The sequence below is a fragment of the Thamnophis elegans genome, chromosome 5 (assembly GCF_009769535.1).
Source record: "Thamnophis elegans isolate rThaEle1 chromosome 5, rThaEle1.pri, whole genome shotgun sequence".
NCBI classification, from domain to species: Eukaryota; Metazoa; Chordata; class Lepidosauria; order Squamata; family Colubridae; genus Thamnophis; species Thamnophis elegans.
In genome coordinates this window covers 27467551-27480849 of record NC_045545.1, presented here as the reverse complement: position 1 = coordinate 27480849, position 13299 = coordinate 27467551, and the positions used below count along the sequence as shown (strand labels likewise).

The following is a 13299-nucleotide window of genomic DNA, read 5'->3' as shown; positions in this document are numbered from 1 at the left end:
TCAATAGTTGTGACTAGCTGTATACTGACTTCGCGGTACTGCATTGTTCTAAATGTAAAAATAATAAAAATATATGGAAAAAAAACCATATTCAATAGCAGTTTCCACTCATTTCTGTCCTACAGATTCTGTCCCACAGTTATGGTTTTTCTACATAATGCATTTGACAGATCTATTTGATATAATGCATTTGACAGATCTAAATGATGGTCCAATCATCCATTTTATACCTTGTTCTATTATTCTAGTGATCTAATACTGCATGCCTTTTAAAGTCTACCACACAGCCATCAAAATACAGCTGTATTTAACAGTGTACTCTAACTTTCAAATATCCAAATCACTGTGCTTAAGAACCCATTATGACACTCAATATTCTTACCTGATTTACAGTTGTGCCCACTGAACCCTGAAGCACCATCTGGAGCATCTTTGGATCTGCTGGATCTTGATGGGTTGCAAAAGCCAATTCTTGGGTTTTTTTCTGCATGTCCTCAATGGCAACTTCAATTGGTGTCAAAATTATCTAACAAAATAAAGATCCAAGAGATGTGCAAAAAGATTAAGACATTGACAGGGGTTTTATTTTCTAAATAAGGAGAAGAAAACATTTGGACTCCCTCCTCCCCCCATTTACTCAGTGCAGAGTATTTCTAAAAAATTAGGACAGAAGGATACCAAGCAATTGTACCTAATCAGGTGGTCACTATTGCCAAATGTCCCAGGAGCCCATCTCATGTGTAGGAAGTTAGCACCCCGCCCCCTCCTAGAAAAATGAAATCTCCAAGGAAATATTGAAAAGGCAGAATATTATATTTCCCTGGATCAGAAATGGAGAAACATGTTTTTTAGGCAGGAAACAGACTCACTCTTAATAGCCACCACTTTCTTTAATGGGCCATTAAAATGCCCAAGCCAGTCTATTCTACATAACAAAGAGTTTTCCCCCTTCAGCTCCAGGGTAATGGGATTAAGGCATGATAGTAATAGCCCTTTACCCAACTCACCACATGACATCTGGGAACTCAACCAAACTTGGACTCAAGACAGCCTGCAGAGTTGCCCCTACATGGCCCCATGGGAGTCTGATAACCAATCAGAATACACTTCTTACACAGGAACAGGAAACAGAGAGGTGGGGCCAAACAGAGTATAAAACAACCTAGCAAACTTCTTCACTCTCTTTCTTCTTCACCCAACATCTGGAAGCATGTGATCCACCTTTTCTGTTCAGGACCTCAAACCATGTGATCCTGTCCATTAAACCATCTTTCCAAGCAGCATCCATGTTTCCAGTGTCCTTTTCCGCACTTGAAACTGAACCCAGAAGAACATTTCTTCCAATACATGTTTCAGCTAATTTTCTAATATCCTATACTAGCTTTTTACAGTAGAAAACATGAACAATCTGAAAAATATCCTGTAAAAATTTCAGGGCAATTTAGTAGGCTAGGGACTAATTACTAATCGATTATGACAAGATTCGCACACTATGTTTGATTGTGGTTTATTTTAAGCAGAGTTTGCAGATTACAGGTAGTCCTCGACGTACAACACTTCGTTTAGTGACTGTTCAAAGTTACAATGGCACTGAAAAATGTGACTTATGTCCCTTTTTTCATAGTTACAACCTTTGCAGCATCCCTATGATCATGTGATCAAAATTCGGATGCTTGGCAACTGGTTCATATTTATGACAGTTGCAGTGTCCCAGGGTCATGTGATCACCTTTTGCGACATTCTGACAAGCAAAGTCAATGGGGAAGCCAGATTCACTTAACAACCAACTTACTAACATCAACTGCAGTGATTCACTTAACAACTGTGGCAAGAAGAGTTGTAAAATGGGACAAAACTCACTTAACAAATGTCTCACTAAATGACAGAAATGTTGGGCTCAATTGTGGTTGTAAGTTGAGGACTGCCATAGTTATCTAGGTTCATGCACAAAATCTAAATCATGGTTTATAAAGCACAGAGTATATGGATCCACATATAGTACAAATCAAAAGCCAAAACTAAACATAATCATTACTTAGTATGATCTGTGGATCTAATCAATTCACAACTCAGGGATGATGATAATGGTCATAAAGCAAAAAAAAATATTTTATTTGTGAAAGATGGCTACTATGTATGTCAATACATGAATTAGTATTTTGAGAAAGATACTTTGATTTGTGGAGTTATATTTTTTAATCCTGAGAACTACAAGGCAAAATGGTAAGAGATTCCCACTGCAGGTGAAACACCATTGCTTTGTGGAAAATATCGTTTACATGGTATGGCATTAGTCCTTCATGCAACTTTCAATTATGTTTTTTAAGGAATGAAAAGGGACTATGGGCCATTAATTTAATTTCAGACTGAAATAGATACAATGCATTTTTTCACTTTACTTTTTTCCCCTACTTAATCCCCTTCACCATATATTAAATTATAAGCGTCTATAAATTCAGGATCCTTGTTTATTCAACAGTCACATAGCAGCAGCAGCAGCAGAATTTTTTGACGAGCAAAGCAGAAGCTGTTTTCTCAAAGGCTTGTGAAGATGCTGCAAAATTAAAAATAACTTGTTGAATGTTTTTGAAAACTGAGCTGTGTGAAAATATTGCCCTAAGTACATTGTCCATCAATTCCTTCATCAACTAGCTCTTTCATCTCTCTTCAAGGCAGGGTATAATGGAAATACAAAACTTACTTCTTCCTTGTGAATAACATTTATCCTTGTCTTAATGTAGGGAAAAGCATGGGATGTTGTCAAGATAGTCTTCCTTTTGAACTGTTCGTGCAACTCCCCATGAGCTCTGCCATCCAATGTGAATGGGGTACAATACATGAACCGCCGCAAATTGTAATTTTTGTCAAAATAAGTTATCCTGTCCTTCATTTCATAAGTATCAAAGTAGGGCTCAACGTAAGTGATTTGTATATAAGCCTGAGGAAGGAAAACAGATTATTAACAGCAGAATGTTAAAACATAACTGATTATAGAAATTAGAGATTTTATTAATGCTGGAACAAGTCCTTTCCCACATGCAGATTCTGAAACAAGCAGTTCGTGTTCCAAAGGTACTTTTTCAGGAGGCAATTGGACTTTTCCTGTTTTTTATTTAAAGGCGTCTCTCATTTTAGAGAGTCATTTAAAAGGATGCAAATGTCCAGCTGCCTGCAAGGAATATAAATCCATCCATTCCCCACCATCCAGTCAAGAGCTGAAGAAGCTTCTTGAATGAGAAGCAAAACATCTTCAAAGAAAAAGCAAGAAAATTTCAGTTGCCTCTGGAAAAAGCACCTTTGGGACAACCGTGACCTGGATGACTGAGAATCTACATAGACTTCAAGCAGTTCATGCTGGTTTTTAAAGGCTTCCTACACTGAAATGGTTTGTCATGGAGGCACAGGACAAAATTTCCATACAATGACAAAAGAAATTGATGAGACAATAATACAAAGTCTTTCATTGCTTATAGTTATAGGTAGTCTTCAACTTACAATCACAATTGAGTCCAAAATCTCTGATACTAAGCAAAACATTTGTTAAGTTAGTTTTGCTCCATTTTATGACCTTTCCTTGGCATAGTTGTTAAATGAATCATTGCAGTTGTTCAATTAGTAACACACGGTTATGTGAATCTGGTTTCCCCACTCACTTTGCTTGATAGAAGGTTGCAGAGGATAATCACATGATTCTTGCCATAAACATGAGCCAGTTGCTAAGTGACCAAATTTTGATTATGTGACCATGGGGATGCTGCAGTGGTTGTAAGCGTGAAAAATGGTCATAATTCAATTTTTTCCAGTACCACTATAACTTTAAACAGTCACTAAATGAAAGGTTATAAATTGATGAGTATCTGTATAGATATTTAAAGAAGTTGCAAACAGTTACGGAATCTAATGGAATGATTATTTTTTTCACACTGGCCCAGGTTAGATAACTGTTCTGACACGGCTCCCAAACACGACAAACCCTCTGTAGTTAAGTAAATGTTTCCTTTATTACCCTGTTTCCCTGAAAATAAGACCTCCCCAGATAATAAGCCCTCCCCAAAAATACTGCAACGCAGCAGCAGCCATGAAGTGACCACAGTCACTGCCTCTGGCACCTCAAAAATAATAAGACCTCCCCGAAAATAAGGCCAAGTGCTTATTTTGTGGGTAAAAAGAAAATAAGACCCTGTCTTATTTTCAGGGAAACACGGTAGGAGCTCCATCAGCATCGGCAAAAAGTCTCTCTCTCACACACAGCAGGCTAACAAGTCTATCCAGTAGGGAGATGAATAGCTGTCTGCTACACCTATTCATCTTCTCCCCCTGCTTTTTATCTCCAGAGCTAGGGTGGGGCTTCGCTAGCAGCGATGGCTCTTCTGTCCCAAGGACTGGCCTATATTTTTCCACTGCTCTCCTCTTCTCTGTCTTGTGAGCATCCACATGTCAGGCACTTAACCCAGCTGTTCCTCCTCTTTATCATCAGCCACCTACAGACCTGGGGGCTGTTGACTCTCCCATCTGAGGGCCAAGGCTCATCCTCTGTCTCTATCTCTTGACAGGCCCATTCCCTCTTCCCCCTTGGAGCTCTCAGATTGCCTTGACGCTGGCTCTGACTCCCATGCCACCTCCTTATCTGATTCGGCTCCTGGAGGAGCCAGCTGCCAGCAGGCCACAACAATAACTTTGTTTTATGAAATAAATGAAATAGGTGCCAAATGGAGTCATTTGTTCAATCAGATTCTTTTCCTGTATTAGGAAGATTCACATGAAATGTTTGAATCAAGAACAAAAATATACAAACATTCAGAGAACCAAAAATGAGCAACATATTTTCACACAACCATACCAGAATCCTCCACAACTGCATATTATCGCTCTGGGACATATCCAGTCCAGGTTCCTCAGGATGGGCTTTCAGGGTCTTGTGATGTATCTAATGGAGGTAGTCCTTGATGTACAACAATTCATTTAATGACCGTTCAACGTTACAAAGGCATTGAAAAAAATGGTTTATGACAATTTTTCACACTTATGACCATTGCAGTATCCCCATGGACACATGATCAAAATTCAGATACTTGGCAATGTTTCATATTTATGACAGTTACAGTACCCCAAAGTCATATGATCACCTTACCTTCTGGCTTCAATGGGAAATCCAGATTCACTTAAGAACCATGTTATTAACTTAACAACTGCAGAGATTCACTTAATAGATGCGGCAAGAAAAGTCATAAAATGGGGCAAAACTCACTTAACAAATTTCTCACTTAGCAAAATAAATTTTGGGCTCAATTGTGGTCATATGTTGAGGACTACCTGTACACATGTTGACAGACAGAAGCAGTTATAACAAGAGAGCAGCTTTAAGGTCAAGTTCATTCCTGAAACATGCAATTCATATCTAGATTGAGAGGGAAAGTGTAAAAACAATTTGTTATCCTTATTTTCTTGAGAGAAGTAGTTAGGTAGATCTAGGCCATTTCTAACACCAAAATATTCATTGAGACAAAGCCCAAAATCCAATGTTTGATCAGAAATCAATATCTTACTTTATTGGCATCTAATTTGCACTTGTCAACAGGGTTAGAATCTTTAATAACCTCAACAGCATCTTCACCAAACCTTTCTCCATAAAATCCCTGAAAAAGATAAACATGACATTGAATTGAACAGAATATCATAATTGACTTCTTTTTCCCAGCTGTGTAACTGGAATATACAGCACCTGCTATAAACCCAGTGATTTTATCTGATCTGAAAGCATTGTTTTTTTATCTCTATAGCTTCAACCATTATTCATTCCTACCATGCTTTCTGCTTATCACATTCTGAATAATATAGTTGTCTAATTTATGTCCTGTGTTTTCATCAGAGATTCAAGGTGTTCATACACAGCATTCTTTCCTCAAATTTTATCCCCATAACACATTTGTGACATGTTGGGCTGAATATGATAAGCCCAAAATCATCTTACCACAGCTGGTGATAGATTTGAATCTGGGGCTTCCATGACATGATCCTAATTCACGCACTCTCTGCTTAAGCTACCTACAGTATTGCTGATGTCGGGAAAACCAGAATGAAATGCTGTGTGTATACAACATTAAAGTTGTAAATGAAAAGCTTAAATACATTTTGAAATTGTATTTATTTTTCACAACTCCTTCAGATAGGGACTCTGCATTTTATATGTTTTTAGGAAGTTCATTTTCCCACTGTTAATCCTCATATAGACAAAATAGAATTATCTATAGCAAGTATCAGCATGGGGGAAAGCATGACTTATTATTGCGTACAAATAAAGAGAATTTTTAAAATAAAAAATATTGGTTGATATACATACCCCAAATTTCAATGCAACTAGATCATGAAAGTGACTCACAAAACAATGTAAACCAAAGTTACTAAAACTGGTACAGTTAAAACTTCTTTTAAATACAGTAAAAGAAATAAAGCAAAACAGTTTAAAATAAAGCAAAACAGTTTAAAAGGCAAATATTCTAAGCTTGACCAAGAAATCTTACCTCTAATCTATGAGAAATTTCAGCAAGTTTTGTAATAGCAGGCTCCTTGTACATGAACTCCTGTTCATCCAAATCTCCAAATTTAGTTCCATAAAAGCCAACACGGAAGTATGTACCAAACATTCGCTTACCATCCTAAGGTATATAAAGTTATGTGATATTTAATGGTATGTTATTATTATTTTTTTAAATCTAAAATACAACCTCATGCCAGGATAAAACAACAACAATCAACTAACCAAAAGTACTAGTGATAATTTATACAAGTTACAGCACAAAGGCAAAATTCAAAATTAAATTTTACACTTATGAGATCTATGGGAATCTCATGCATTATTGGGAGAAAAAACCCAGTGGCTCAGCTCTGCATAGGAAGAATGTAATAAGGTTTAATGGCCTGAATTTAGATGATAATAGGTGTATCAGTTGAAGAGGCTTGCTTAGAATGGGTAAGTTTCTTTAACTATTATTTCTACTCTTATTGGAAGGTACATTTCTAAATTCTACAAGTTTGAATAACTTCAGAATGAATCTGCACATTACAGTCTAAGCATTAATATGAACTATGTTCTACATAGTTCAACTCAACATGGACACCTGGAGGACAGGGAGGCAGATGACAAAATTTACATAAAGATGCCATCAAACAAATTTACCTAACTGTATCTTGCAGACATGAGTACATAATGGTTGCATTTTGTATGATGCCATTATGTGTGTTTCCATTTTAGCACAATTGTGGTTTGCTGCACTAAAAAAAATAATACTGAGGCACTGTGAGTGTGTAATGATTGTTATTTGTAACTTCTCTTAAAAGAATGGCCAAAGATTGAAACAGCAACCTTGGTTTAAAGAAGTTACACCTTGCTATGCAATGAACATGACATTGCCCCAATATGTCATATGTAATGCTTGGCTCTATATGTAATGTAGAGTGGAGAATGCAATGGTAACACAAGAGTTGTTGTCGAGTATAATTTTATCTTCTAGAAGAAATGAAAACAATTTAGGAAGATGATTTTAGTTACACTGTCACCAAACTTTAGTTGACAGTTAAAATTCTTTTATTTGTAGTAATAAAATTTGCATCCCAACACTGCAAGGGATACGGGTCATCACTCTATCCTCTATGCAGTATAGGAAAAATGGTTTTGGCTTAAGGAAATTTTGCCTGTCACTTCTCTCTCTGTGCCATGAAAACCATTTGCACGTCTAGTGGGAGTTGGGTCATGGGGTGCAGAAGGGAAGGGAAATATCCTGTTTATTCTTTATAGGTTCCCATGCAGTTCCTTTCACTTGGGCATAATCAAAGCAACACTAATGCCAAGGATAGCAACTGAAGTTTTCCAGAGATTACAATACCCAGAATCCATGACTACTAACATACTAATCATGGATTATGGGAGCCATCTGGAATAGGAGCCATCTGGAAAGCACCAGAATACTTATCCCTGATTTATAGCAGCAAAACTGAAAAGTGCACTCTTTTATAAAGACAACAAGAAACTGAAAGGCACAAAGCAGCAGAGAGTTTGAAATTAAGGTTACACCCCCCCCACAAAAAGATCACACTGCTTGAACAAATATAGCTGGAAAAAGGACTCCAAATGTTCACCTTGACTCTCATGGCACAATTATATTCTGTGCATTACCTTTCTCCTTTTTCTTAAAAAAAAACCCCAACCACAGTGAGATATTTTGAACTATGTGTCCCATTACTATGTTTCAAAGTATGATTAATAGAGGAGGAAAGAGTTAAACCAAGCGTCCAACTTAGTTTCCAGCTTTAGCCTGAACAGAGAAACTTTCAGGAAGAGGCTCAGATTGCAATTTGCAAAAAGCTTCGAGGGAAAAGAGCTGCTTATTGTGGTTTTGTACAGAACCTGATCATTTAAGCAATTAAAACTTTAACTATTAATTATTAATTAAATTACTATTCAAGATTGGAGCCAGGCCTATTCTTCCAATACTTATTGGTGTCTTTCCTCCTTTTAGAACAGGACTCTCCAAACTTGGCAACTTTCAAACTTGTGGACCTCAATTCCCAGAATTCCTCTGCCAGCATGCTGGCTGAGGGACTCTGGCAATTAAAATCCACAAGTCTGAAAGTTGCCAGGTTTGGAAACCCTTGTTTTAGAAAATAGGGTTCCATCATCAACAAATGCAACCAGGTCCAGTTCTTAAAAGGCAAAAAACTCATCATGTGGGCAGCAGGGGTGAAGGTCACCCCTCTGAAGTCAAATAAGTTCAGTAACAATACCTGCAGCACAAAAATTTATTGTGTAGGATACTATATATGCTAAGCCTTCCTAGGACAGATGGTCAGTGAAAATAAGGTAATTTGCCTTGGTGAGGCAGTGGTGGGATTCAATTTTTTTTACTACCGGTTTTGTGGGTGGCTTGGTAGGAATGGCTTGGTGGGCATGGCAGAGGAAGGATACTGTAAAATCTCCATTCTCTCCCCACTCCAGGGGAAGGTCACTGCAAAATCCCCATTCCCTTGGGAGGCAGAGAATAGATGGGGGCAGGGCCAGTCAGAGGTGGTATTTGCCAGTTCTCTGAACTACTCAAAAGTTCCGGTACCAGTTCTCCAGAATTGGTCAGAACCTGCTGAATACCACCTCTGTGGTAAAGGGAGGGAAATGGGCAATACAACATAGAATCAATGCCACATTTGCTTATTACATAAATAGAAAAAATAATTTTCTGTCTTGCATTGATGGAAGTATGATATGAACAGTTTTAGCCATATAATTTTAAACTGGCATCTTTTAATTCAGCCTTGAGCCTTAGAGGAGGAGGCCAGCTTTCATTTCTTCTAACACTACTTCAGGAGTAACAAGTATCAAGTGATTTGCATTTACTGATAGAGGCTACTCTTTACATACTTCCAGATATATATATTTTAAAACAAGCCTATGTGGCTAATTCTGGCTGTTTCGAACCAATAGGTTGATTGGATTTGTATACCATGGCACAGCAGTTATGAAAAAGCCCACCAGTCTATAATGTGGAATAATTTGAAAAAAGGTGCTAAACTTTCACTTTTTATAGGTCAGAATTGTCAAGCAACTGTCAAGCCCAAGCCTATGCCGATGACTTAGAATTTGTTCTAGAGGTCCCATTAGAATCCAGCCTGAAATTAATTAAAAAATTAGAAGAACATGGCGAAGTAGCAGGACTAAAGATTAATAAAGACAAAACAAAAATGATAATCAAAAACATGACAAAAAAGTAAGAAGAGGAACTGGAAGTATAGCAACCAGAATGCAAAGAACTAAGAAAGTGAAATACTTGGGGATCTGGGTGTCGGCAAAATGTTCCACAATTAAAGATGATAATCATAATAAATTAGTAATATAAATAAAGAAAGATTTAGAAAATTGGAAAAATATTCAGTTATCACTCATGGGACATATAGCAACAATTAAAATGAATATCTTACCAAGAATCCTATTCCTGTTGCAAGCCGCACCTATTAATCCAGGTAAAAAATTCTTTCAAGAATTAAATAAAATAACCGCTAGGTTCATTTGGCAGGGACGAAAACCGAGGATTAAACTAAAGTCAATGCAAGACAGCAAGGAGAGGGGAGGCTTAGCATTACCAAATTGGGATTTATATGCATCAGCAGTAACAATAACATTGGTGAAGGACTGGATAGAGCTAAAGAATAAAAGAATTTTGACCTTAGAAGGCCATGATCTGCAAGAAGGCTGGCTGGCATACATTCCTATGGGATGATAAAAATAAAACGCACAAATACTTTCAAAATCATTTAATAAGAAGAGCGTTATTGCAAAAATGGCTCAAAATCAAAAAAATCCACTATGTAAAAATCCCGAATTGGCTATCGCCGACAGAAAGGACGACTCACCCAAATTTTATAGATTTGAACAAAATCCTAAGATACAGAGACTTAATTGATAGACAGGGAAATTTAAAAACAATTGAAGAATTGGCAGATCAGAACATGAAAGCTGACTGGCTAACTTACCTCCAAATCAAAACTAAATACAATAAAGATACTAAATTATATGACATCGAAACAGAACCACATGAATTGGATAAAATTATTCAAAGCTCAGATAGAAAGATGATAGGGAGAATATATAAATTCCTCCTGAAGTATAAAATGGAAGAGGAAATTGTGAAAGAACAAATGATAAAATGGGTGCAGAACTTTGGCTATAATATTGAATTAGACAAATGGGAAAAATTTTGGGGAATAAATTTAAAAATGACACTATCAGTTGCATACAAGGAAAACCAGTACAAAATGTTTTACAGATGGCACCCGGCACCAACAAGGTTAGCTAAAATCTTAACAAATACCTCCCCAAAATGTTGGAAATGTGAATCAATACACAGAACATATTACCATTTATGGTGGAGCTGTGAGGAAGCTAAATTTTTTTGGAAAAGGATCAAAAATTGGCTGGAGGCAATAACGGGGGTTAAAATAGAATGGAAACTTGAAGTTTTTTTTATTAGGAATAATGTCTGCGAAATACAAAAAAGAAATCCAGTATTTTACTACATATAATTACAGCGGCAAGGATTGCCTTTGCCCAGAAATGGAAAAACAAACTAATTCTAAGCGAAGATGAAATAATAAGAAAGGTTATGGACTGTGCCGAAATGGACAAACTAACTAAAGAAATCTAGGGAAAAGAAGAATCAGAATTCTACCAGATATGGGATAAATGGTATAGGTGGATGGAGGAAAGAAACAAAAATCAATGAAAGAATATAACCAAACTCAAAAAATAATAGTTATGAGTAAAATAAGAGGGTTAAGAATGGTGAAATCCAAATGAAATACAATAGAAGGGGAAATAATATAAGATGAGCGGTATCGATTGATAATTGCTATTATAAAGAACAGGAAGTTCCTGTTCGTATTGTATTGCATAAATGTGGTGTATGTCTAAATTTTGTGTGTGTGTATTTTACATGTTTGTTAATAAAAAATTATTTATTTATTTATTTATTTTAAGATTTATAGGCCGCCCTTTTCCCTGAGGGGACTCAGGGCGGCTTACAATCACGGGGAAGGGGGTGCAATATCAAAAAACAAACAAAATGTGAACAAAAGAAAAATAATAAAAACACAACTTTCATTCCACAGTCAACACTCGGGCGGGTAAATTGGGAACCTATCCCCAGGCCTGATGGGAGAGCCAGGTCTTGAGGGCTGCGCGAAAGGTCTGGATGGTGGTGAGGGTGCGGATCTCGACGAGGAGATCGTTCCACAGGGTCGGAGCTGCAACAGAAAAGGCTCTCCTCCGTGTAGTCGCCAGTCGACATTGACTGGCGGATGGGATTCGGAGGAGGCCCAGTCTGTGCGATCTAATCGGTCGGAGGGAGGTAATCGGCAGAAGGCGGTCTCTCAAAAATCTTTAAAAAAAAAGAATTGTCAAGCAGCTACTCCTCAACTTATAACCACAACTGGGATGAGAATTTCTGTCAGAAATCATTGCGGTCATAAGTTGAATTGGATCTGATTTTATGACCATTTTTATGAAGGTAATTAAGCAAATCATCCTGGACATTAAGTGAATCTACGGTTAAGTGAACCTCAGGGTTGCAAGTGTGAACACAGATGCAACTTTTAGACTTGTTTGTTAATTAAAAAATTGGCCAAACAAACAAAGAACATTAATATCATTTCTATTTTGTGTGGTTCTAAGACCATAAACCAAACATTTGTATGGCTTAAATGAAGATTTTTAATAATAAATTTAATTGGATCATTTTAAAGTGTAATTACTTGTGGAAATGCAAAAACTTGGTCACTCTCAAATCAGGCTCAGTCCTCATATATCCCCAAGGTTGTTTTATAAAAATGATGAATTTTACAATATAAGATTATATTCTACAAACAGGATTTAAGAGCTGTCTTGCTACAATGAGGATGTGTTCTATAGTTTTACTTTTCATTCTGCCCAAAGACTCATGAGGTGATAAAATACAGACAGAGCAATTCCCCCCCCCCTTCCCGCCTTCTAATGATTATTATTTAAATCTGTTAAACTAAAAAGCTATATGCTTTTCATTTCCAAACAGTGTGCTAGCTGATATAATAAGGGCCACCTCAGATTTCTTTGATCATCTGTCCAGGATCATCAAAGAAATAATTTACCATGGGAAAATGGCAGATAGTCAGCCATATTGCGCAAACAAAAGTAAAGTAAAAGTACAACTGAGCTCTGTGAAGAGTATGCTGGGTGTTTGGCTACTGCTTTCAGCAAAAGGCTATTCACAGAGTTTAAGGCTGCATGTGACTTTGGTCTAGCTTTGAGTTTGCAGTTTAGATGTCTCCACTGACAGCTGGATGGATATGGTCAAAAAACAAATGCAAGAATGAGAGAAGCAGGTAGAAGTAAAAAAAAAAAAAAACTAAAAAAAAAACAGGGGAGTGGCCAAGAAAGGGAGAATAATGGGGGGGACGTGTTGGGGTTGCCTCAAGATGTGTGCAGTCTTGAGTATTTAGTTCTGAAAGAATACCTCTACACACTGCCTGGGTGTGGGTACACACTGGATGGATGTCCTTATAAGCAAATTGTTAAAGAAGATGCATTTTACAATGTTATCTGATTCCAACAGCATGGACTTCTTAAAAACAAAGATTTAGATGTTTTGTATTTTCTAAATCTAAATGACATTTGCATGAGCAGACAAGTAGTCTTTGTTAAAAATATCAGTTTTCATAACTTCAAACTGCTAGCTGTTTTGAGGAACACATTAAGTCTAAGATATTGGTCAATGCACAAGC

General features: G+C 37.0%; 1 protein-coding gene across 3 annotated transcripts in view; it reads right to left on the bottom strand.

The window, feature by feature from the left end:
* DOCK7 (dedicator of cytokinesis 7) overlaps positions 1-13299 on the bottom strand; it is a 147930-nt gene that overhangs the window by 5421 nt on the left and 129210 nt on the right. For 2 of the 3 annotated variants that reach the window (XM_032218874.1, XM_032218871.1), the window contains 4 exons: positions 6522-6647; positions 5547-5636; positions 2702-2938; positions 383-526 (listed from right to left, as the gene is read on the bottom strand). In XM_032218874.1, coding sequence (XP_032074765.1) covers positions 383-526; positions 2702-2938; positions 5547-5636; positions 6522-6647 — 597 coding nt within the window. Of the gene's footprint in view, positions 1-382; positions 527-2701; positions 2939-5546; positions 5637-6521; positions 6657-13299 lie in introns of all 3 variants that reach the window. The other variant, XM_032218872.1, reaches the window with a different exon arrangement.